Below are 24,890 nucleotides of genomic sequence, written 5' to 3'. Positions count from 1 at the left end.
GGGCGTCCCCGTCTCCCCATCCTGGCGGAAGGAGCACAACCAGCGCTCCAGTCTGGCCCCAGTGCTCCCAGTCCGGCAGTGCTGGGGGGTCACTGGGGCCCCTGCTCCTGCCCCCCCCATCTCTGCTGGGGCTGCCCCACGGCCAAGACCCTCATCGGTGCCCGTTCCCAGTATGAGAAATAAACGCGCCCCCCCCATCCATCCTCCTCTCCCGGTACTGAGCACCCAACGCCTTCCTCCCGCTCCTCCCCCTCCTCACCGCAGGGTGCCGGGGGTGGGACGTGGGGGTCTTGGCACCCCGAACTGACCATGCAGGGTGACCCTTGTGTCACCCCCTGGTGGGGGGGGTCTCCATCGGGGCTCGGCTGCTCCCCCAGCATCCCCACGCTGGAGCAGCCGCGACCCTCCCGCTCCGCCTGGGGAAACTGAGGCAGGACGCAGCCGTTCCCTCCCAGCCCCCTCCGGCGCGGGGGGAGCCGCCCTGTTTTCCCCCCTCTATTTCCCAAACAAGCCCCGGCCCCGGCCCCGCACAGTTGTCAGGTTAAATATTTAGTGTACGGCAGCCGAAAACAAAAGTGAAGGGGCCGCAGGATCGGGGCGAGGGCCGCGGGGGCCCTGGGGCCACCCCCATCCCGACGTGTGCTGGGGAGGGACACGGCGTGCGGGGCCGGACGCGGTGCAGCGGTGCCCGAGGCGGGACGGGGACGGGACGCCGGGGTCCCCCGCTCGGGGATGGGGACGAGGGTGCTGGGTGCCCTGCGGCTGGGGGTGACGCTGCTGCTCCTCGGCTCCCTCCCGCTGCCCCCCGTGGGCGCCCCCTCCGAAAGTAAGTGCCTGGAAAGTGGGGACCGGGAGCAGGGCGGGGGGGGCTTGCTGGGGGGGGCTGAGTCTGCACGGGGGTTTAAACCTCAAGGCTTCTTCGACGCTCCCTGCCTCAGTTTCCCCCCATCGCTGTGTGGAAGAGTGTGGGACCCCCCCACCGGCTGGGGGGAGCACAGCGGGGGCTCGGCTGGAGCCGGGGGCATCGATCGCTCGGCTCCATCAGGAGTTGGGAAGGTGGAAAATCGTAACTGGGCGGGAGCCGGGGTTGGCCCCTTCGCTCCCAGTGCTGCTGGGATGGAAAACAGCTGGGGAGGGGGCGGCAAGGGGGGGGGTGGATCTCACCTCTCACAGCCATAGCGGGGGGACATCTGGGGTCCCGTCCCAGCTCTGCTGCTGGTGGGGCTGGGGACACCAGGACCGCTGGTTCAGGGTCTGTCCATCTGTCCCGCCTTCCATTCTCCCCACCGCCCCGTGCCTCAGTTTCCCCAAGCATTAAGGATGTGCTGGGGAGGTGGGAGTGATGGAGGGGGGAAGGTACTTGTGGGGCCGGGCATGGAGCACCCCAGCAATGGGGCTGTGCTGAGAGCTGCCCGGGGGATGCTCCATCACTGTGTCCCCACCAGGGACCCCTGTCCCTTCTCTACCCCCGCTCAGGGACACGGGGAACCCCTGTCCCCTCGCTCCTCCAGCCTGCCCTGTGCAGTGGCAGGATGGGGTGACATTGCCAAGGTCAGGGAAGGTGCCATCACCAGCGGGGGCTGTGACACTTGGGCTGGTGCCACAGCTGGTCCCTTGCCCCCATGGAAGGAGGGAGGAGACCGCCGTGTCCTCCCCAGGGATGGGGGACAGGACCATGAGTCCCCTGGGGTGGCATCAACCTGAGCCGTGTGCCATGTGCCGTGTGGTGGCCGGCGGGTCCCTGTGGTGGGGCAGCCGAGCCGGGGCGCCGGCGCTGCGCCGTGTTTAGGGTTCACACCGAGCTGCCGTGTTTGCTCCGGGTGTTTACAGTAAATCCTGCTCTGGGATCTCAGCAGCTTCTTTCCACCATAAATCAGCATCAGGTTTCAGGCTGGGGATGCTGCCGCTGGGAAGCCGCTGGCTCGTCCCGGCTCTCACATCCCCACCGGTACCGGGGAACGGGAGATGCTTGGCCCCCGGTGACCCCCGATGCTCCAGCTCCTTGCAGGGGTTTGGGTGGAAAAGGCAAACCCACTGCCCAGGGGTGCTGGGGTAGCCCCGTGTGCCCCATTAGCCCCCTGGGGAGTTAATGGGAACAACCTCATGGGAGCTGCTGCCCCACTGGGGGGAGGACGCTGTGAGCCCCCTATGGCTGCTCAATGGCTCTGGGAAAGGGAGAAGCCCTTTGCACCCCAGCCAGTCCCCCGGGGGTGCACAACGGTCTGGGACCTGTTTCTGGGGCTGACACGGCCGCCCGGGCAGCCAGACCTCGTTAGCATCACCGCTCGCCGCGTGCCGGCCACGTCGTGCCCCGCGGAGCCGCGGCGCGCCGGCTGCGTGTCAGAGCCGCTCGTGGCTGCCCAAACCAATTGCAGCCACGTTTGACAGACAGGGCCGGGATATTAAACTCCCCTCCCAAGCATCGCTGGGAGCAGCGCGGGGGGGTCCCTGAGTGGTGGTGGTGGCAGGGGGGCAGTTGCCCCATCCCTGCTGCCCATGGGTTCCCCTCTCGCCACCCCAGTCTGCGGCAGCATGGACATCCGCAACGACATCTCCCAGCTGCAGAAGCTGGAGAACTGCTCCATCATCGAGGGCAACCTGCAGATCCTGCTGATGTTCACCACGGGTGCCGAGGACTTTCGGGGGCTCAGCTTCCCGCGCCTGCTCATGATCACCGAGTACCTGCTCCTCTTCCGCGTCTACGGGCTGGAGAGCCTGCGGGATCTCTTCCCCAACCTCTCCGTCATCCGCGGCACCAACCTCTTCTTCAGCTACGCCCTGGTCATCTTCGAGATGCCGCATCTACGGGACGTGGGGCTGCACAGTTTGGGCCACATCCTGCGCGGCTCCATCCGCATCGAGCGCAACCAGGAGCTGTGCCACCTCTCCACCATCGACTGGGGGCTGCTGCTGCCCGACGCCGTGGACAACACCTACATCGTGGGGAACAAGTTGGCCGAAGAGTGCGCCGACGTCTGCCCGGGCATCCTGGATGTGGAGAAGCCGTGCGCGCAGACCAGCGTCAACGGGCAGCTGGATTATCGCTGCTGGACGTCCAGCTACTGCCAGAAAGGTGGGTGCTGGCAGCGTGGGGGGCGCTCGTCCTGGCTGCTTCGCCGGGACCGTGTTGGCTGGCACTGCGGCAGCCGTGGGGTGAACTGGGGGGCACTGGGAATGGCTGGTGGAGGCACAAGGAGACGGCGGGCTCCGGCACGTGGCTGTCGCCGGGGAGCGTGCCGTGCCGGCAGCGCGGCGGGGTAACCGGATCCGCACTGTATCATCCTCCGGAGGAGAGGCCAGCGCCTGGCTGCCGTGTTTGCCCAGTGGTGAGGTAAATACGGGCCCCTCCCGGGCTCATTTGCTGTAAACAGGAGGAGTGGTAATGAAATATGTACTATAAACACAGATCTTTATCAGGCTGTAACCTCGGCTGCTGCCCAGCGCTGGCTGCGATGGGCAACTGGGGCTCAGCACGGGCTGAGCCTCACCCCATGTCTGTCCTGCTGTCTGTCCGTGTGGCCCTTCGTCTGCCCATCCAGCTCATCACACATTCACCTGGCCATCCGTTCGCTCAACATTTGGCCGTCCCTCCATCCCTGCATCCATCCCTCCATCCATTCCTGTATCCCTTTACTCATTCCTCCATCCCTCCATCCATTCCTGTATCCCTTCGCTCATTCCTCCATCCCTGCATCCTTCCATTCCTCCATCCATTCATCATCCATTCACCATCCCTCCCTCTATCCCTGCATCCCTCCATCCCTCACCCCACAACCCTTCCATTCCTGCATCCAACTCTCCATTCATTTCTGCATCACTCCACCCATCCTTCCATCCCTGCGCCCACCATCCCTACATCCATCCCTCTATCCATCCATCCATCCCTACATCCTTCTGTCCCTGCATCCATCTCTCCACCCCTCCACCCATCATCCCTGCATCCATCCCTCTATACATCCATCCATCCCTACATCCTTCCATCGCTGCACCCATCCTTCCATCCCTGCACCCACCATCTCTGCATCCATCCCTTTATCCATCCTTCCCTACATCCTTCCATCCCTGCATCCATCCCTGCACCCCCCATTCCTGCATCCATTCACCATCCCTCCCTCTATCCCTGCATCCCTCCATCCCTCACCCCACAATCCTTCCATTCCTGCATCCAACTCTCCATTCATTCCTGCATCACTCCACTCATCTCTCCATCCCTGCACCCACCATCCTTACATCCATCCATCCATCTCTCCATCCATCCCTACATCATTCCATCCCTGCATCCATCCCTTCGTCCCTGCACCCACCATCCCTGCATCCATCCATCCCTACATCTTTCCATCCCTGCATCCATCCCTCTATCCATCCCTCCATCTGCCCAGCCACCCCTCTGCTCTCTCCCCTCAGCAGCCCCCCACAGCCCTTCCCACCTCTTCCCTCTCCCCCCACACGAACCCCGGACCCCCAGCCTCACCATTCTGCCCCAGCGCCGGGCGATTGCACCTGCAGGACTCTCCTTGCCCACGGCACCGTCTGTCTCCCCACAGTGTGCCCCTGCGGCGCGGGCTCGGCGTGCACGGCGACGGGCGAGTGCTGCCACGCCGAGTGCCTGGGGGGCTGCGGGCGACCCCGCGACAACCGCGCCTGTGTCGCCTGCCGCCACTTCCACTTCAACGGCCACTGCCTGCCCTCCTGCCCGCCGCGCACCTACGAGTACGAGGGCTGGCGCTGCGTCACGGCCGAGTACTGCGCCAGCCTCCGCAAAGTCTCCGACAACCCCCGCGACGCCTCCAAGTTCGTCATCCACCAGCGCCAATGCCTCTCCGAGTGTCCCTCGGGTTATACCAGGAATGAGAGCAGGTCGGATGGGGGTGTCCGGTGTCCCCCGGCACGGGCATGGTGGTGGTGTGGTGCCCGGCTCATGTCCTGTCCCCGTTCCCGCCCGCAGCATCTTCTGCCACAAGTGCGAGGGGCTGTGTCCCAAGGAGTGCAAGGTGGGCACCAAGACCATCGACTCGACGAGAGCAGCGCAGGAGCTGGGGGGCTGCACCCTCATCGAGGGAAACCTCATCCTCAACATCCGCCGGGGCTGTGAGTGCCGGATCCAGCCCCTTGCAACCTGCCTGGGGCGGGAGACCTGCCGCGGGGCACGGGGGTGAAGGATGGGGGTCACGGGGTGAGTTAATGGGGGTGTCCCCCTCCCTGTGCTCACACGCGTGGGTTGTCCCCAGATAACCTGGCGTCGGAGCTGCAGAGCAGCCTGGGGCTCATCGAGACCATCACCGGCTTCCTGAAGATCAAACACTCCTTTGCCCTCGTCTCCTTGTCCTTCTTCAAGAACCTCAAGCTGATCCGTGGAGATTCCATGGTGGACGGGTGCGTGTGGGGTGTGGGTTTTGGGGGGACACGTGGGTTTGAGGCTGGCTGTGCTCACCCCCTCCATCCACATCTTCCCCTCCAGGAATTACACCCTGTATGTCCTGGACAACCAGAACCTGCAGCAGCTCTGGGACTGGAACCACCACGTCCTCTCCATCCCCGTGGGCAAGATGTACTTTGCCTTCAACCCCAAGCTGTGCCTGGCTGAGATCTACCACATGGAGGAGGTGACGGGCACCAAGGGGCGGCAGAACAAGGCAGAGATCAACCCCCGCACCAACGGGGACCGGGCGTCCTGTGAGTGACGGGGTCAGGGACACCCTGAGTCACCACGACCTCCTGTCTGAATGCCGTCACCTCTCCCAGGCAAAACCCAGACCCTGCGCTTCATCTCCAACGTCACCGAGTCCGACCGCATCTTCCTCAAGTGGGAGCGGTACCGGCCCCCCGAGTACCGGGACCTCCTCAGCTTCATCGTCTACTACAAGGAGTCGTAAGTGGCCCTTGTCCCCATCCTTCACTTGTCCCCATCGTGGAGGGCTCGGGGACCCCAGACCATGGTGTCTTCATGCCAAACTGCGGTGACACAAGGCTGCTGGGTACTGGGGGGTGTCGTGCAATTGGAAGGGAGTCCCAGGACCCCCCTGACGCCCAGGGTGGATCAGACCCTTCCAGAACGTGTCGGAGTACGTGGGGCAGGACGCCTGCGGGGCGCAGAGCTGGAACGTGCTGGACGTGGACCTGCCGCTCAGCAGCGAGCAGGCGCCGGGGGTGACGCTGCTCAACCTGCGCCCCTGGACCCAATACGCCATCTTCGTCCGCGCCATCACCCTCACCACCGCCGAGGAAGGGCGCAACTACGGGGCGCAGAGCGAGGTGGTCTACATCCGCACCATGCCGGCGGGTAAGGCGCTGGGAGGCGGCTGGGCATGCCCGTGGTGGCCCCCCAAAGATAGACTGACCCCCCTCCATGTCCACCCAGCCCCGACGGTGCCCCGGGATGTCATCTCCATGTCCAACTCCTCCTCCCACATCGTGGTGCGCTGGAAACCACCCACGCAGCGCAATGGCAACATCACCTACTACCTGGTGCTGTGGCAGCAGCTGGCCGAGGACATGGAGCTCTACATCAACGACTACTGCCACAAGGGTGAGGGCAGGCGGGATGGGGACACCAGCGGGATGGGGACACCAAGGGGATGGGGACACCATTGGGATGGGGACACCAGTGAGGTGGGAACACCAACATGATGGGGACACCAGCAGAATGGGGACACCAGTGGGATGGAGACACCAGCGGGATGGAGACATCAACAGGATGGGGACACCAGTGGGACAGAGACAGCAGTGGGATGGGTACGCCAGCAGGATGGGGACACCAGTGGGATGGAGACACCATTGGGATGGAGACACCATTGGGATGGGGACACCAGTGAGATGGGAACACCAACATGATGGGGACACCAGTGGGATGGGGACACCAGTGGGATGGGGACACCGGTAGGATGAGGACACCGGTGGGATGGAGACACCATTGGGATGGGGACACCGTTGGGATGGGTACACCAGTGAGATGGGAACACCAACATGATGGGGACACCAGCAGAATGGGGACACCAGTGGGATGGAGACAGCAATGGGATGGAGACATCAATGGGATGGAGACACCAGTGGGATGGAGACACCATTGGGATGGAGACAGCAGTGGAGTGGGGGCACCAGAGGAGTGAGGACACCAGTGTGATGGGGACACCATTGGGATGGAGACAGCAGCGGGTTGGGGACACTAGCAGGGTGGGGACACCAGTGGGATGGGGACACGCCAGTCCCTCCTGCCGAGGCGGGCTCTGGCAGCGCTGCCAGCCCTGCCCATCTGTGCCCGCAGGGCTGAAGCTGCCCACCAGCAGCGCGGACACCCGCTTTGGGGACGGGGACGGCCCTGAGGTGGAGCAGGACGCGGAGGAGCGGTGCTGCCCCTGCCGCCCCGCCGACGGGCAGCTCCGCATGGAGGGGGAAGCCGAGTCCTTCGAGAAGAAGTTTGAGAACTTCCTCCACAACTCCATCACCATCCCCAGGTGCCAACCAGGGGGTCTTCATGTCGGGGATTGTCCCCCAGGTTGAGTGCCTGGGTCTGCCCTGGGTAGGGAGTTGGGTGGCTTCTCCTGGTAGATCCTTTAACCAATTTCCCACTGTCTCAGGCCACCCTGGAAGGTGACATCCATCAACAAGAACGGGCAGAGGTGAGCGGGGACCACACAAGTCTGAAGGGTCTCCCCTCCCCTGCTCAGTTTTGGGGGACAACCCACGCATCCTGAGTCCCTGCTACCTCATGTACCCCTCTCCCACAGGACCCCAAAGCGGCGCAGGGACGTGGTGACCGTCACATCCCCGGCCAACACCTCCTCGGCGGAGCCGCCCGCCCCAAGCCGCGCCGGGCGCGAGCCCAAGCCCAACTTCCAGATCTTTGAGGACAAGGTAGTTCGCGACCGGGTGGTGCTGTCGCGGCTGCGACACTTCACCGAGTACCGCATCGACATCCACGCCTGCAACCACGCCGCGCACACCGTGGGCTGCAGTGCCGCCACCTTTGTCTTCGCCAGGACCATGCCCGAGTGTACGTCCCCGCAGCCTCCCCGCTCCCAAACCCATCTGCCCAGGCGATGCTGGGATGCTCTGGGGTCCTGGCACCTTTATGATGGGGATTGGCAGTGGGTTGGGGTCCAGGTGGTGCCCCCGGGGTGCTGACCACCTCTGTGCCCCTCTCCAGTGCAAGCCGACAACATTCCTGGCAACGTCACGTGGGAGCCGGCCAGCAAGAACAGCGTCCTGCTGCGCTGGGAAGAGCCCAGGAACCCCAATGGGCTCATCCTCAAGTACGAGATCAAGTACAGTCGTGAGAGTGAGGTGAGGAGCCCCCTATGGCACACCCTGCCTGACCCCACCAGGGGTGGCTACAGAGGCTCGACCCCATCCCATCATCCCATCCCATCCCATCCCATCCCATCATTCCATCATCCCATCTCATCCCATCCCATCATCCCATCCCATCATCCCACCCCATCATCCCATCCCATCCCATCCCATCCCATCCCATCCCATCCCATCCCATCATATCATTCCATCATCCCATCTCATCATCCCATCCCATCCCATCCCATCATCCCATCTCACCACATCCCATCGAATCATCCCATCCCATCCCACCCCATCCCACCCCACCCCACCCCACCCCACCCCACCCCACCCCATCCCATCCCATCCCATCATCCCATCCCATCCCCACCCCATCCCACTCCATCCCATCCCATCCCATCCCACTCCATCCCACCCCATCCCATCCCATCCCATCCCATCCCATCGTCCCATCCCATCCATCTCCCTTCCCCATGCTTGTACAAGACTGGGGGGCGGGGTATGAAGCCCCCTCTACCACCTCCTCCTTGTCCCCCACAGGAGGTCACCACTGTTGTCTGTGTCTCCCGCCACCGCTACTCCAAGTACGGGGGGGTCCACCTGGCTCTGCTCCAGCCAGGCAACTACTCAGCCAAGGTCCGGGCCACCTCGCTGGCCGGCAATGGCTCCTGGACAGGGCTCATCAAGTTTTACATTCTGGGGCCAGGTACCTGCAGGGGACAGCGGGGACACCAGCGGGGACACCAGTGGGGTTCCTGGCCACAGGGCAGGCCGGCAGGGGGGTCTGGGGAGCTGGGAGTCAGGGGTGCTGCTGGATCAGGGCATGGGGATGTCGGGGATAGTCACCGAGCTCCAGCCCATGGCCGCCTGCTCCTGCAGCCGAGGAGGAATCCGGCAGCTTCTACATCCTGCTCACCGTCACGCCCGTGGTCCTCATGGTGCTCATCTCCTGCCTCGCCATCTTCGTCTTCTTCTACAACAAGAAGAGGTAACGAGCGCTCCTGCGCCCCCAGGGCTGGGCTGGGGCCAGATCCAGCCAAATCGGAGCTGGGGAAGGGTCATGGGGGAGGTGACATCGTGCCCTTGTCCCCCCGTCCTCTGAGCAATATCCACCCCTCGCAGGAGGAATGACGGGTACCCCAGCGGGACGCTCTACACCTCTGTCAACCCCGAGTACTTCAGTGCCTCGGACAGTACGTAGGGATGGGCGGGGGTGTCCCTGTGGGGTCTGCTATCCCACTGGTGACAGTGACAGTGCTGGTGATGATAACAGTAATGGTGATGGTCATAGTCATGGTGATAATGGTGATGGTAATGATGATAATAACAGTGATGGTGATGATGATGGTGATGATGATGATGATGGTGATGGTGACAGTGATGGTGATGGTGATACTGACAGTGACGGTGATGGTGATGGTGATAGCGATGGTGACGGTGATGGTGACAGTGATGGTGACGGTGATGGTGACAGTGATGGTGATGGTGACGGTGACAGGGATGATGATGGTGATGGTGATAGCGATGGTGGTGGTGATGGTGACAGTGACAGTGATGATGATGGTGATGGTGATAGCGATGGTGGTGGTGATGGTGATGATGACGGTGATGGTAATGGTGACGGTGACGGTGATGGTGATGGTGATGGTGACAGTGACGGTGATGATGATGATGATGGTGATAGGATGGTGATGGTGATGGTGGTGGTGATGGTAACGGTGATGGCGTGTTCCCCCTTGCCCCGCAGTGTACATCCCTGACGAGTGGGAGGTGTCACGGGAGAAGATCACGGTGATCCGGGAGCTGGGGCAGGGCTCCTTCGGGATGGTGTACGAGGGGCTGGCGCTGGGGTTGGTTGCCGAGGGAGAGGAGACCAAGGTGGCCCTGAAGACTGTCAACGAGCTGGCCACCATGCGGGAGCGCATCGAGTTCCTCAACGAGGCCTCCGTCATGAAAGCCTTCAAGTGCCACCATGTGGTAGGTGGGCGGCTGGAGGGGAGGGAGGGGACACGGAGGGGTCAGGCTCTCAAGTGCCACCCCTCTTTGTCCCCCCAGGTGCGTCTACTCGGTGTGGTGTCCCAGGGCCAGCCGGCTTTGGTCATCATGGAGCTGATGACACGTGGGGATCTGAAGAGCTACCTGCGCTCACTCAGGCCTGATGCCGAGGTGAGGGGCTGGCCGGGTGCCACGGTGCCCCGTGGGCAAAGGGGCACCCTGGGGGGGTCCCCCCTGAGCCCTGAACCTGTCCGTGGTGCAGAACAACCCTGGGCTGCCGCCGCCGTCGCTGAAGGACATGATCCAGATGGCGGGGGAGATCGCCGACGGCATGGCCTACCTCAACGCCAACAAGTTCGTGCACCGCGACCTGGCCGCCCGCAACTGCATGGTGTCCGAGGACTTCACCGTCAAGATCGGCGGTGGGTGGGCAGCGGCGGGCGGGCTCGCTGCCAGCCCACGTACCCACTGCTCACACCTTCCTCCTCCTCCTCTTCCTCCTCCATCAGATTTTGGCATGACCCGGGACATCTACGAGACGGATTATTATCGGAAAGGGGGGAAGGGGCTGCTCCCTGTGCGCTGGATGTCCCCAGAGGCCCTCAAGGACGGCATCTTCAACACGCAGTCTGACGTCTGGTGGGTGTTGGAGGGGGGTACCGTTCCCTGGAGAGCGTGGAGGGCCCTGGGGGTTCGTCCCCCGCTGAGCGGTGCCGTGCGGCAGGTCCTTCGGCGTGGTGCTGTGGGAGATCGCCACGCTGGCTGAGCAGCCCTACCAGGGCATGTCCAATGAGCAGGTCCTGCGCTTCGTCATGGACAACGGCGTCCTGGAACGGCCCGAAAACTGCCCCGATAAACTGTGAGTCGGGGGGATCACCTGAGCCACCCACCCTGCTGCAGGAGCCAGGCACCCAGCCCATCACCCTGGCCTCTGGTCTTCACAGTGGGGACACAACCCGGCTGCCATCGGGAAGGCCATGGGGTGTTGGGACCCCCACCAAACCCACCGTGTGCCCTCTCTCCGCAGCCACGAGCTGATGTGCCTGTGCTGGCAGCAGAACCCCCGCCAGCGGCCATCCTTCCTCCAGCTCCTGGAGACCATCAAGGACGACATGGCGCCCGCCTTCCGCACCCTCTCCTTCTTCTACAGCCCCGAGAACGGCCGGCGCGGCTCGGGCGTACCCTCCGACGCCGAGACGGATCCATCCCCCGGGGAGGACGAGCCCCCCGCGTCCCCCCTGCCCACCCGCAAGGACCGCAGCCCCGGCCGGCTCCCCAACGGGACAGCCTGACTCTGACCCCGGGGTGTCCTCGGACCCCCACCGGACTCTGCACTCACCCCCTGCCCCACATTGCTCCTCCGGCCGCCCCCATCGCCGGGACCCTCTGCGTTATTTATTGCTTCCATGGGCCCAGCCGGTGAGCGGGTGCCTTGGGAAGGAGGGGCAAGCAAAGCGAGGATGCTCCATGCGATGCGTTTCCTGGGAATAAATTGGGGTGCCCTGAATTATGGGGAGGGGGCGGGGAGGAGGCCACACTGGTCTTTCCTACTTTTTTTTTTTGGGGGGGGGGAGGGAGAAATGGGGGTCTGAGGGCAGGGAGCGGGGTTTAGGGTTCAGGGACACCCCCCATCCGCCTGCCTCTGCTGCCGCTCCCCAGTCCCCAGCAAACAGGTCAGTAGTGTGACCCTCACCTTCTACACGTGGGGAAACTGAGGCACGGGGCAGCCCTGCGCTGGGAGATGCCCGGGGCTGCCCTCACACCCCCTCCCCACCCTTGGCACTGGGACCAGTGTCAGGGCGCTGCTGGTCCGTGGAAGAGGCGCCACCGTCGCATCTGTGGCCGCGGGATGAATGAGAATAAAGGGGAATGAAGCTCAGGCACGGCGGTGGCTGCATCTGTGGCCGCGGGATGAATGAGAATAAAGGGGAATGAAGCTCAGGCACGGCGGTGGCTGGTTTGTGGGGGTCGCGGATAGGTGGGTGGCACACGGGGCTTTCCACTCCCCCCCCCAGCCAGCCCCATCATTTCCTGAGTGTCCCGGCTGTGGCTTTGCCCTGTGGTGCCTGAACCGGGGGCGTTTCTGGGGAAAAACGTCAAAGTAGCGGAATTTGGGAGGACGTGCTGGGTAGCAACCACCGGCTTGCTCTGCCGGGGGGGTGCTGGGTGCGGACAGGGGGGTCTCATTATAGGGTCACCCCGGGGGGGACCCCGGGTCTGAGCCGTGAAGAACGCAGGTTGAGAACGTGCTCAACTCAGTGCGCAGATGAGCCCTCCCGAGGTGCTTCGGGACGGGCTTGGGGACAGGCAGCAGCCGCGTGGGGATGGGGACCCACGGCGGGAGGGCAGCGTGTCCTGCCCCTCCGGGGAGGAGGAGGAGGCTGCTGGCCAAGGGTGACAGCGGGGGATGGCCACTGTGCCACCCAATGTCCCCGCACCCCCAGCCTCTCTGCACCCCAACACAACGGGGCGTTGAGCGAAGAGCCCGGGCCAGGGTGGCTCCCTTGTGATTTGAGATTTTGCCGGGGATGGGGGGGGGGTGTGAAACATCGGAGGACTCTTGGTGGCTTTGTGAGCCTGGGGGTGCTGATGTCATGTCCCTTGTCCCTTACGCGCTGCCAGCTCTGAGCTGGAGCCAGGTCCTGGAGGGGGAGAGGTGTGGGGGTGTGTGTGCCCCAGTGGGACTGGGGGGGGCAGGTTTGGGGATGTGGGCTGCAGGTGTGCGGGCAGGGGTGCAGGTGCAGCACTGGGATGCAGGCAGACGCCCCATGGGTGCCCGTACATGGGCGGGACACCCACCCCACGGGGCGTGGGGCGCCGGGCAGGGCTGCGGCTGAGCCCCCCGGGACAGGGGGCTTCCCGATCCTCGAGTACCGGTGAATCCCGGCCGGGGGGGCAGGTCCTGCCCCTCCATCCCCGCCCGCGGGTCGGGGGGGTCTCCGGGGCGGTGCCGGGGCGGGGGGAGCTGCCGGCCCCTCCCGGGAGGCCGCTCCCTGCGCTGCTTTTAAGCCCCGCGCGGCCCCGTGCTCGGGTTGCCCGGCAAGTGCGAGGGAGGCGGCACCGGGTCCGGCAGCGGGACCGGCAGCGGGTCCGGCCCCGCGATGCCGCCGCTGCCCGCCTGGCTCTGCCTGGCCGCGCTGCTGCTGCCACTGCCCCTGCCCGCCCCGGGCGCTGCCCGTCCCTGCCCCTGGCCCTGCCGCTGCCCCCGGGCCGGTTCCCTGCTCTGCCGGGAGCCCGGCACCGTGGGCAGCCTGGCCCAGCTGCTGGGAACGCACAGCTTCACCGACGTGTGAGTGGGGCTGGGGGCGGTGGGGCTGAGGGATGCAGGGATGGGGCTGAGGGATGCAGGGATGGGGCTGGGGATGTAGGGATGGGGCTGGGGGCAGTGACGCTGGGGGACAGGGCAGTGGGACTGGGGGTGGCAGAGTTCCAGAATGGGGCAAGGAAATGCAGGGATAGGGCTGGGGGCGATGGGGCTCAGGGACAGGGCACAGGGGCTGGGGGTGATAGGGCTGAGGGATGCAGGGATGGGGTTGGGACAGGGCGGTGGGACTGGGTATGATGGAGCTCAGGGGTGGGGTGTAGGAGCTGGGTGTGATGGAGCTTGGGGGTAATGGGGCGATGGGGCTCAGGGGCAGGGAGGGAGAATGAGCACTGTAGGGCTGAGACCGCGGCGCTGGAGCTGGATCTGGGGCTGGGATCATTGCGAGGAGCTTGGCAGAAGGTTTTGGGGGCTACAAAGATGGGGGGTCCCTGCTGCAACCCCCCAGGGATGCTAGGACTGAGGGCGCAGTGGGGTCCCCGTGCAGGAGCACCCACACTGCGGCAGGCAGGGCCAGAGCGCGAGAAGGGACATGGCGGGGCTGTCACCTTGCCCCAGGGTCTGTGGGCTGGGACACTGATGGGGTTTGAGGGGATACCCAGAATTTGCTGGGTGGGGGATCTCCTCTGCTCTTGCTCATCCCCCTGCTCCAGGACATGAGCTGGGGAGAACAGGGCTGAGGCGAGCAGAGGTGAGGAGGGTGTTTTGGGGTTTATGGGTGACACTAGGGTGCCAGGACCCCTGCGTCCTCCCCACACCGCAGCCGTGGCCGTGCCGCATTGCCTGGGGCTGGCTGCGCCGTGTCTCCGTGCCTCAGTTTCCCCACATGCTGGGGGTGCTGTGCGGCGAGGCGCTGCCAGCTCTTTGTTCGCTGCCGGGTGGGGCCGGTGGTGGCGGGGATGACGGGTCCCCCGAGAGACCCTGGCTGTCCCCCTACCCCAGCCACTCTCATCCCCACAGCCTTGTCCATGCGGGTGGTGGTAGGGACCCCCCCGTTGTGGATGAGGGTCAGAGACCCCACTTCCCGCTCACCCCTGGCTGCCCAGGGGAAACTGAGGCACAGTGGGGCAGCTCAGCCCCTTCCCTGTCCCAATCCCTCCCTGTGGGCTGGCACAGGGTAGCGCAGGCACACCCTGGGGAGGGGGACAACCGTGTCCCCTCTGCTCCCCCCGCCCCACGCTTTGCTGGCAGCCCCTGGCATGGATGGTCCTGGGGCTGCTCCCCAATTCCCCCTCGTTTGCTCTCCAGCGTAATCGAGAACCAGCCGGCACTGATGAACTTGACCCGGGCTGACACCAGGATGCTGTGGGACCTCAGGAGCCTGTGAGCGCCACGGGGTGGGGTCCCTGCATGGGGAAACGGGGGGGCTGGCGATGGGGGATCTCTGGTGCTCCCAGGATGGGAGTTGGGGTCCCCAGTGCGGGTGCTCAGCCCTTCCCTCCCCCAGCACCATCTCCAGCTCGGGGCTGCAGTACATCTCCACCGACGCTTTCCAGGACACCCCCAGGCTGAGCCATGTGTGAGTATTCCCCCCCCCCATTTTGGGCCATCCCCGCGGGCGCTGCGTCCCGGCGCAGGGTGGCTGGTCCCCGCACCCAGCAGGATCGATGGTGTCCCTGCTGCCCCAGCCAGCCCTGGGGGGTTGTGTGGGGCTTCGCCTCTGAGTGGGAAACCATCGATCGGGGCAGGAACGCAGGGAGCTGCCCCCACCGTGTGGGAGGGGACCCCAGAGAGCAGGGGGCGACCCTGGGGTGCGTGGGGCTCCCCGCTGGCACGCTGAGCTTGGTCATGCTTGGCAGGGGTGGTTTTGCTTGGTCACGGTGTGACAACAGTGGCACTGGTATGACAATAGTGGCCCTGGTGCTGCCTCGTACCGTGGCATGTGCTGGACCCCCTGCAAGGGTTGGGGGGGTGATTTGGGACTGGTCTGTGGGGGAAGGGGGGGCTGATGGGGTCTGTGTCAGCAGGAACCTCTCCTCCAACGCGCTGCACGACCTCTCCTGGAAAACCTTCCAGCATCTGCCCCTGCAGGAGCTGTGAGTGATGGGGGAAAGGGGAGCTGGAGCTTCCCCCGCTGGGGCTGCAGCCCTGGGGGGACACGGAGGCAGCAATGGGGCTGGGGACGCGCCCCTGGTTGTGGCTGATGACAGCCAAGGGCATGGGGACGGGGATGGGGTGGCTGGTGTCACACAGCACCCGGCCCTGGGTGCATCCCCTGCCCGGGAGCGCTTGGTGCAGGATGGGTGCAGCCAGGGCTGGGGATGCTGTTGCTGACCCCGCTGCGGATACACAACCCCGAGCCTGAGCCGCCACAGCCCGTGTCAACCGCTGTCCCCTTCCCTGCCCCGTGCCAGCGTCCTGGTGGGAAATCCCTTCAGCTGCTCCTGTGGTGTCCACTGGCTGCAGCTCTGGCAGAACGGGAGCCGGGCCGAGCTGGGGAGCCAGCCGCTGGAGTGCCGGGAGGGCAGCGTCCTGGTGCCGCTGGGCAGCCGGCCCCTTCGCGCCTGCGGTACGCGCCAGGGCGCAGCTTTGGGTGCTTGTCCCCCTTCCCGAGCCACTTGGCTGGGGACAGAGCAAGGAGGCGACCCCGCTCACCCCCTCCCCTCTGCAGAGCCCCCGACCGTCCGCATCGAGCCCCCCGAGGCGGTGCTGCGCCAAGGGGACAGCGTCAACCTCACCTGCCGCATCGCGGCCGAGCCGCCGGCCACCGGGGAATGGCTGGTCCCCGAGGGGGGATTCGAGCCACCCATCGTCACCAAGGCAAGACCATCCCCTCCCTGGTGAGGTGGGCGGGGGACACTCAGGGCGCACAGCTCTTGGGGGGCTGTTTGCTCAGCCCATGCTGGCGCTCCCCGCAGCTCTCGGACTGGGAGATCGTCCTGGAGATCAACAACATCTCCTCCCGCCTCAACCACAAAGAGCTGACGTGCCGGGCAGAGAACACGGAGGGGTCGGCAGAGGACAGCGTGATGCTGAACGTCACCTGTGAGCAACCCGGAGGGGACCGGCGCGGGGTCCGGGTTGAGGGGTGCGACTCAGGGACCCACTCAGCGTTGTCTCCCCCAGTCCCCCCCGTGATCCTGCTCCTGCACGAGGCCATCCCGCAGCACTTCTGGTGCATCCCCTTCTCGGTGGACGCCAACCCCGTGCCCAGCATCCGGTGGCTCTTCAACGGCTCGGCGCTGGTCGAGGGCCCCTACATCCACACGCGCATCGTGGAGTACGAGCACAACTCCACCGTGCTGCACGGCTGCCTGCAGCTCAACCGGCCCACGCACGTCAACAACGGCAACTACACCCTCCTGGTGCGCAACCCCCTGGGCTCCGCCGCCCGCAGCGTCCAGGGCCGCTTCATGGACAACCCCTTCAGCTTCAGCCCCGAGGAGCCCATCCCTGGTGGGTGCTGGGTGTGGGGGGAGCTGCGTGGGGGGCCCCCTCCCCGGTCCCTGTGGATGGGCTGTGCCGCAGCTCTCCTTGCGCTGCTGTGGTGTCCGGCCCTGCCTGGTGCCTCAGTTTCCCCAGGGTGGGAGGAGGATGGGATGCTCTCCCCTGGGGAATAATGAGTCCTGTGCGTGCCTCAGTTTCCCCAGGTGGGAGTGGGAGGACTGGGTGCTCTTGCGTGGGAAATAATGAGTGTTTCTCCTTTCTCTCTCCCTTGGGCTGCACCAGTGTCTCTGTCCCCGCCGGGTGAGTGACGGAGCCCCCACAGGGGCCCCGCTGCCGTGGACCCCCCCAAACCAAGCATCCCCCCACACCGGGGCTGATCCTGGGGTATCCCCACCCTGCGGAGTCATTGCAGGGGTGTCACCACCCTGGGTGTCCCCCCACTTGCCAGAAGCACCCCAGGGGATGGGGCGCCCCCACCCCACGCTCACCCCACACCGTCTCCCTGCCCCAGGCACCAGGAACAGCTCGCTGGAGGGGCCCGTGGAGACGACGGACGAACACACGTTCGGGGTGAGGGGTTGCTCTGTGGTTTGGGCTGGGGGGGCAGGACACCCCAGGGAGGCTGGGAGAGGTCCTTGGGGCACAGCCCAACCAGAGCCAAGCGGGATGGGGACGTGATGGGGATGACGGGCACAGTCATGGCGCATCAGTTTCCCCTGTATCAGTTTATGGGACCTATGGCCACCTCAGCCCCAAAGGGCTGGGAGAAGGGACCTGGTGGGACCCCATCCTGAGCCTGTCTGTGCTGTCACCAGGTCTCGGTGGCCGTGGCACTGGCCGTGTTTGCCTGCCTCTTCCTCTCCGTCATGCTCATCGTGCTCAACAAGTGTGGGCGCCGCTCCAAGTTCGGCATTAACCGTGAGTCCCCCCTTTGCCCAGTGCCGCGGGGACCGAGCCGTGGCACAGGGACACCCCTGTTCCTGCGCCCATGGGGTGACCGAGGCCATGCCGGCTGCGGGGTGACAGTCCCTGTGGGGTCCAGACCGTGGGGGGTGACTGCGGATGGGGACCGTGGTGGGTGCTGCCCCCCCGGCAGCGCGGGAGCAGCTGCTAATTCACTCCTGGAATGGATTCAGCCTCTAAATGGGTTTGATCGGGCTGCCGGGCCCCCGGGGGCCGGCTGGGCTGGGGGGATGCTCGGCAGAGCCTGGCACTGGTTGCACTGGCTGGGGGGGGGCGTGGGACCCCCCGATGGCCTTGTCCCTGTCCCCCCAGGCTCGGCGGTGCTGGCCCAAGAGGACGACCTGGCCATGTCCCTGCACTTCATGAACCTGGGCAGCAGCCCCTTGTCCTCGGCCGAGAGCAAGCTGGAGGGGCTGAAAACGAACTTCATCGAGAACCCCCAGTACTTCTGCGATGCCTGTAAGGGCTGGGGGGGTGAGCATCCTCCCCTGCACCCATCCCCAGCCTGGGGGGCACTGATGGGTGGGTGTCCCCCCCAGGCGTGCACCACGTGCAGCGGCGGGACATTGTGCTCAAGTGGGAGTTGGGCGAAGGCGCCTTCGGGAAGGTTTTCTTGGCCGAGTGCTCCAACCTCCTCCCAGATCAGGAGAAGATGCTGGTGGCCGTGAAGGTGAGGAGGGGACGACGCCGGGCGGGGGGTGTCCGCGGCGGGGGGGTCGGTGCCGGGTGACGCCGTGTGCCGGCAGGCGCTGAAGGAGGTGACGGAAAGCGCCCGCCTGGATTTCCACCGTGAGGCCGAGCTGCTGACGGTGCTGCAGCACGAACACATCGTCAAGTTCTACGGCGTCTGCACCGAGGGCGAACCCCTCATCATGGTCTTCGAGTACATGAAGCACGGCGACCTCAACCGCTTCCTCAGGTGGGCCGGGGGGTCCCATCCGTCCCCCCCTCTCCGCTCCATCAGTGCTGCGGCGCAGCCAGCCTGCTCCCTGCTAATGCAGCCCTCCTTGCAATATTGATTAGATTAGCTGTCTGAGAGGCTTAAATAGAGAGAGATTGGCCATCAGCTGGAATAAGCAGAGACTTTTCGATTGCCCCCCCAGGTATTGCTGCGAGACGGGGGGGGCTGCCAGAGGCATCGCTTTAGTGGCCGCGCGATGAGCTCTGAGACGTGGCTTTTATGATTATTGTGATGGGACTTGGCATTAATGGTTCTGCCGAGCAGAACCCCCCCCAGCTCCCGGCCGCGGCCGCTCCGGCACGGCTGTCAGCCGCGCTCGCCGTCAAAGCAGGAACGGCTGCGGGGCCGGGGCCGCGCTGGCCGGCATCGCACGCGGTGTCACACGCGTCGCTGCGCTTTCGCACCCGGCCGGCGTGGGCTCGCACCCGCTCGTGTGCGGCTTCCCCGGCCTGACGGGCCGCGCACGCACATGCACAGCTCTCCGGTGTGCGTGCTCTTCCTTGGCACGTCCGCACGTGTGTGTGTGCACATGGGTGTGCTCTTTGCCAGCATGTGTGCATGTATGTGCTGACCCTTCCTCTGTGTGCCTGCACACATGCACGCCATTCCCTGACATGCGTGCACACATGGCCACACCTTTCCCCTGCACATGGGTGTACTCTTCCCCGGCATGTCTACATGTATGTGCTGACCCTTCCCCTGTGTGCCCACACACGTGCAAGCCCTTACCTGATGTGCATACATGTGTGCACACCTTTCCCCGTGCATGCACACGCGTGTGCGTGCTCTTCCCTTGCATGTGTGCATGTATGTGCTGACCCTTCCCCATGTGCCTGCACACGTGCACATTCTCCCGTCGTGCATGCACACATGTGCACACCTTTCTGCTGTGCATGCACAGGCGTGTGCGTACTCTTCCCTTGTATGTGTGCATGTATGTGCTGACCCTTCCCCTGTGTGCCCACACACATGCACGCCCTTCCCCAACGTGCATGCACACGTGTGCACACCTTTTCCCTGCGCACACCTTTCCTCTGTGTGTGCACATGGGTGTGCTCTTCCCCGGCACGTCTGCATGTATGTGCTGACCCTTCCCTGACATGCATGCACACATGCGCACACCTTTTCTGTGTGTGTGCACACGTGTGTGCATGCTCTTCCCCGGCATGTGTGCATGCATGTGCTGACCCTTCCCTGTGTGCCCACACGCGTGCACACCCTTCCCTGCCACGCATGCACACGTGTGCACACCTTTCCCCGTGCATGCACACGCGTGTGTGTGCTCTTCCCTTGCATGTGTGCATGCATGTGCTGACCCTTCCCCTGTGAGTCTGCACACGTGCACGCCCTTCCCCGACGTGCATGCACACATGTGCACACCTTTCCCTGTGCACGCACACACATGTGCGTGCTCTTCCCTGTCATGTGTGCGCAGACCTGTGTGCTCTTTCCCTCTGTGCACGCACACGCGTGTGCACACTCTCCCCGTCACGTGCACATACGCACACGTGCTTCCTCTCTGTGCACACACCTTCCCTGGCATGCACACACGTGCACACCTTTCCCTTGTGTGTACACACGCCAGGGAAGGATGCACGTGTGTGTGCGTACGTGTGTGCACATTCTTCTCTGCTTTGCACGTGTATGCCTTTCAAGTGTACGTGTGTGCACTGGCGCACACCTTTCTCCTGTGCATGCACACATGTGCACACCCTTCCCTGGCACGCACATACACAAGTGCACGCCTCTCCCTGCAATCTACACACACATACACACATATATACACGTGTATACTGTTCACCAGCATGTGTGGGCATACATGCACACCATTCCCCTCTGCATGTGCACCCCCTTCCCTGGCATGCGTGCACACACGTGCATTTCCTTCCCCGGCACGTATGCACACGTGCACAGCCTTCCCCAGCGTGCATGCATGCACGTGCGCATTCTCCTTGGCATGCGTGTGCACATTTGCACACCCTCCCTGGCACACACCTCTATGTATGTGTACACATCCCCCCTCATTGCTCCCGGCCCCTCTCCGAGCAGCCCCTGTGCCCCTCCAGGTCCCACGGCCCCGACGCCAAGATGCTGGAGCAGGGGCAGGGGCAGCCCCGCGCGCCGCTGACGCTGAGCCACATGCTGCACATCGCCACGCAGATCGCCTCGGGCATGGTCTACCTCGCCTCCCTCCACTTCGTCCACCGGGACCTGGCCACCCGCAACTGCCTGGTGGGCCACGAGATGGTGGTGAAAATCGGCGACTTCGGCATGTCCCGGGACATCTACAGCACCGACTATTACCGGGTGAGCGGGATGCTGAGCTGTACCCCCCTCCAGCTCCACGCTCAGTTTTAGCTGCGTCCCCCAACCCGCCCCCACTCGTATTTAATGGGAGATGTGCTTAATAAACAGGGTTAAGGTGGGGAGGTGAGTGGGGGGGTCCATGCCCCACTGACACCCCCGCTGCCGGCAGGTGGGGGGCAGGACCATGCTGCCCATCCGCTGGATGCCCCCCGAGAGCATCCTCTACCGCAAATTCACCACCGAGAGCGATATCTGGAGCTTCGGCGTGGTGCTCTGGGAGATCTTCACCTACGGGAAGCAGCCCTGGTACCAGCTCTCCAACACCGAGGTGAGCGGGGGGGAGGATGAGGATGATGCCAGCCCCCCTCATTGGGGTGCCAGCACCCCCCCCGGCTCCATCTCCACCCCCCTTGCGCAGGCCATCGAGTGCATCACGCAGGGCCGGGAGCTGGAGCGGCCCCGCACGTGTCCCCCCGAGGTGTACGGCATCATGCAGAGCTGCTGGCAGCGGGAGCCCCAGCAGCGCCGGCCCATCAAGGACATCCACAGCCGCCTCCAGGCCCTCGTCAAGACCCCCCCCGTCTACTTGGACATCCTGGGCTGAGCGGGGACCCCCACCCCGCCTCCCCGCTGCCCCCCAGCCCTCCCTGATGCCGGGGGGGTGCAACCCCTGTCCCTCCCCCAGCAGAGCCCCCCGGACTGATGTCCTGATGGGGGGAGAGGACTGCAACTCTATTTATGATGGGAAGTGCCAGCCCACCCCCTGGGAGCTGCAGGGCTGGGATTGGGACCCCGAAGCCATGTGTCCCAGGGTTGTGACCACGTCCCCCACAGTTCTGGCTGTGCCATCGGGCTCCTCGGCATTTCCCTGGCGTGCCAGGACGGTGGCGCTTGGCTGATGTGGGTTTGCTTTGGGGGGCAGAGCTCAGACCCCCCCTGCACTGGAGTTGGGGGGCTCGGCTGTGCCAGGGAGTTGGGGGTACCCCGTGGCTTGGCTGCTCCCTCGTCCCCAGTTTGGGGACACCCCACGCTCGTTTGCTCTGCAGCAAAACCGGTCGATAATAAACCATCCATGTACCCCCGCGCTGGGACCTCGCTGCGCCGGGGGGGTCTGCTGGGCACGGGGTGCGACTGGGGGGCTTTTGGGGAGAAAGAGGAGCCTTTTGGAACTGCGAGGCTCTGGCTGGGGAAGAGGAGCTGGAGGGGATCTGCTGGTACAGGGCGGGTCATGCTGCCACCCCCACTCTAACCCAAAAAGGGAGTTTTGGTTGTGCTGTGGGGACCACCCTGGGCAACCCTGCATCCCAGAGATGCTTCACCCTACCCTGGCCCGGATGCCTGGGTCCACTTGCCAAGAGCTCAGGGGTTGGGGGGGACAGGACTTTGCAGCACAAAGCAGCCACCCACCCCCCAAAAGATCAAAGCGCTCCCTTCCCTATGCCCCCTCATCGGAGTCGGGGGGTTATCGCGTGCCCTTCAGCGTCCACTTCATCATCCTCCCCAGGCCCTCCGGCTGCCCTGGTAATGGTTGAGACCTGGATCTGACCGTAATGGAGCTGAATTGATTTCATCTGGCTAATTAGGCAGCACAGGCAGGGCCCTGGCAGCTCCTTTGTTACCCACCGCGACCCGAGATAAGCGGCGGGGACGCAGGGCCATCGGGGAAACTGAGGCACAGAGCGGGGCGGGAGCGGCCGAGGGTCCGTGGTGGGTGCTGAGGGGCTCGGGGCCGGCACAGTGAGACCAGAGCTGTCCCCAGTGTCCCGCAGCCTGTCACCCATCCCAAACCCGCAATGGGACACATCCAGCCCCCAACGTGGGTTCTCGTTTAGCTCCAAATCTTTGCTGGGTGTCCAGCACCGCACGGGCAGGATCCGGCCCCACTCCAGTATGGACCCCACCTGCATCCCCCACCTGCTTCCTTGGGGTCTCTCTAATCGCTGCCAATGCTGATTTATGGCCTTTTTTCCTTCTTATCTAATTTGAGGAAGGAACAAGATTACAACCTTGAGCTTTTCCAGCCCCGCACCGCAGATGCCGCAGACCAACGCCCCAAACGGGACCTTGTGTGCTGCGGACCCCACCCCCACAGCTGTGCCTCAGTTTCCCCCCCAGGGTGGCTGTGCCTCAGTTTCCCTCTTGGGGCAGCCAGGGAAGGGTTAAGCCCCCCCAGCTGCTTTCCCTCAAGGGTTCAGCCCTGATTGATTTTATTCTCCCACCCCCCCGCCCCGTTCCTGCCGCAGTTTCTCCATTTCAGCCGCTCCGGGGGGAGCGGTAATGGACTCTGGCAATGAGGTAATTAACGGCTCCGCTCGCTGGCAGAGCTGCCCCCCCAGCGGCCCTGCGGCCTGGCCCCGCTAACGAGGGTTAATGAGGGTTGGGGGGCCCGGGCCCAATCCGGCCTCTTGCAGCCAACAACGCCACCGGTGGCCCGTGGCCGTGCCCTGCATGGGGGGTCCCACTCTGGGGGTGTCCCACCCTGCTCCCCAGTGCTGCCAGCTCTGCTCTCCGGGGTTCCCACCCCCTCCAGCAGCCCCCAAGGTCCCCGCCTAAGGGGACTGGCCGTGTGCTTTTGCGTCCCCCCCCCGGGCAGGGATGTGGTGGCTGATTTGGGGGCTGCGGATGCAGCTGCATCCCCGTGGGGGGGCTGAGCCCGGGTCAGACCCTGTGCCGCCCCTAAGTGCACCTGGGGGTCCTCGTCCTCTCCACCACTGGGGGTCTCGGGGGGGCTGCAAAGGCATCTCAGCGCTAATGAGGTGGAGCTGAAGTGCTGCTCAAGTGTCCCCGAGCAATATTTCCCCGTCACCCTGGGGACACCTTACTTAAAAGCAGCAGAGCTGGGGGGTCACTTCCACACCAGGGCCCTGGCTCTGGATGTCCCCAGCTTGTCCCAACCCCGATGTCCCCAGCCTAGAACCCCTCTGCCCCTGCGATCTCGGTGCCCGGCCCTGCTCCGGGAAGCGTTTTGGGGACCCCGGCTGCAGGTGGGCTTGATCCTAATGGAGCCCCCCGGTGGGCTGGGGGGGAACGGGTGAACTGCGCTGGGATGTGAAAATCGTTATGAGTGATTAGAGCTATTACTGTAACGAGGAGAGGCAATTAACGGCGCCTTGACATCAGTTGAGGCCAGCTAATGGAGCAGGGGGCGGCCGGGCATGGGGGGGCAACACGTGCTGGTGAGATGCTTGGCTGGGGTCCCGGGGGTGACGTGGGCAGGATCCCACCATGAGGGGGGTGAAACGTGGCTGAGGGTCCCGGGATGGAGCTGGGACACATGGCCGGGATCCCAGGGATCCGGGGGTGACACAAGGAGAGGGATTCTGGGATATGAGGCTGATGCAGCACCAGGAATCCTGGGACAGAGGAATGCGGGAGAAACACACGGCCAGAGGTCCCATTAATGCTGGGTGCTGGGTGCCTGGGATGCTGGGTGCCTGGGATGCTGGGTGCCTGGGATGCTGGGTGCTCTGGATGCTGGGATGGGGGATGCTGGATGCCTGGGATACTGGGTGCTCGGGATGCTGGGATGGGGGATGCTGGGTGCCTGGGATACTGGGTGCTCGGGATGCTGTGATGGGGGGATGCTGGGTGCCCAGGATGCTGTGATGGGGGGATGCTGGGTGCCCGGGATGCTGGGTGCCCAGGATGCTGGGTGCCCGGGACGCT

At 64.6% G+C, this 24,890-nt stretch overlaps 2 protein-coding genes across 2 annotated transcripts; both read left to right on the top strand.

Moving 5' to 3' along the window:
* Positions 1-182: 182 nt before the first annotated feature.
* On the top strand, positions 183-11,794 carry INSRR (insulin receptor related receptor). The gene is made up of 22 exons (XM_071800358.1): positions 183-826; positions 2,522-3,073; positions 4,545-4,857; positions 4,946-5,088; positions 5,229-5,373; positions 5,459-5,673; positions 5,743-5,869; positions 6,042-6,280; positions 6,359-6,526; positions 7,262-7,451; positions 7,575-7,616; positions 7,725-7,990; positions 8,144-8,280; positions 8,830-8,995; positions 9,169-9,277; positions 9,412-9,482; positions 10,037-10,266; positions 10,345-10,455; positions 10,547-10,706; positions 10,794-10,923; positions 11,009-11,143; positions 11,312-11,794. Exons 1-22 carry the CDS (start codon positions 733-735, stop codon positions 11,574-11,576), a joined length of 4,008 nt encoding a protein of 1,335 aa, XP_071656459.1. The 5' UTR covers positions 183-732; the 3' UTR covers positions 11,577-11,794.
* Positions 11,795-13,324: 1,530 nt separating this feature from the next.
* Positions 13,325-22,308, top strand: NTRK1 (neurotrophic receptor tyrosine kinase 1). The gene is made up of 17 exons (XM_065857541.2): positions 13,325-13,573; positions 14,855-14,929; positions 15,054-15,125; positions 15,574-15,642; positions 15,961-16,115; positions 16,218-16,366; positions 16,465-16,591; positions 16,673-17,002; positions 17,276-17,293; positions 17,505-17,563; positions 17,809-17,911; positions 18,269-18,415; positions 18,496-18,626; positions 18,703-18,875; positions 20,984-21,224; positions 21,394-21,552; positions 21,643-22,308. The coding sequence occupies exons 1-17, from the start codon at positions 13,386-13,388 to the stop codon at positions 21,826-21,828; spliced, it is 2,382 nt and encodes a 793-aa protein (XP_065713613.1). The 5' UTR covers positions 13,325-13,385; the 3' UTR covers positions 21,829-22,308.
* The last annotated feature ends 2,582 nt before the right edge of the window (positions 22,309-24,890 follow it).

The sequence above is a fragment of the Patagioenas fasciata genome, chromosome 30 (assembly GCF_037038585.1).
Source record: "Patagioenas fasciata isolate bPatFas1 chromosome 30, bPatFas1.hap1, whole genome shotgun sequence".
Taxonomy (NCBI): Eukaryota; Metazoa; Chordata; class Aves; order Columbiformes; family Columbidae; genus Patagioenas; species Patagioenas fasciata.
This window is presented reverse-complemented; position numbering and strand designations above follow the sequence as displayed.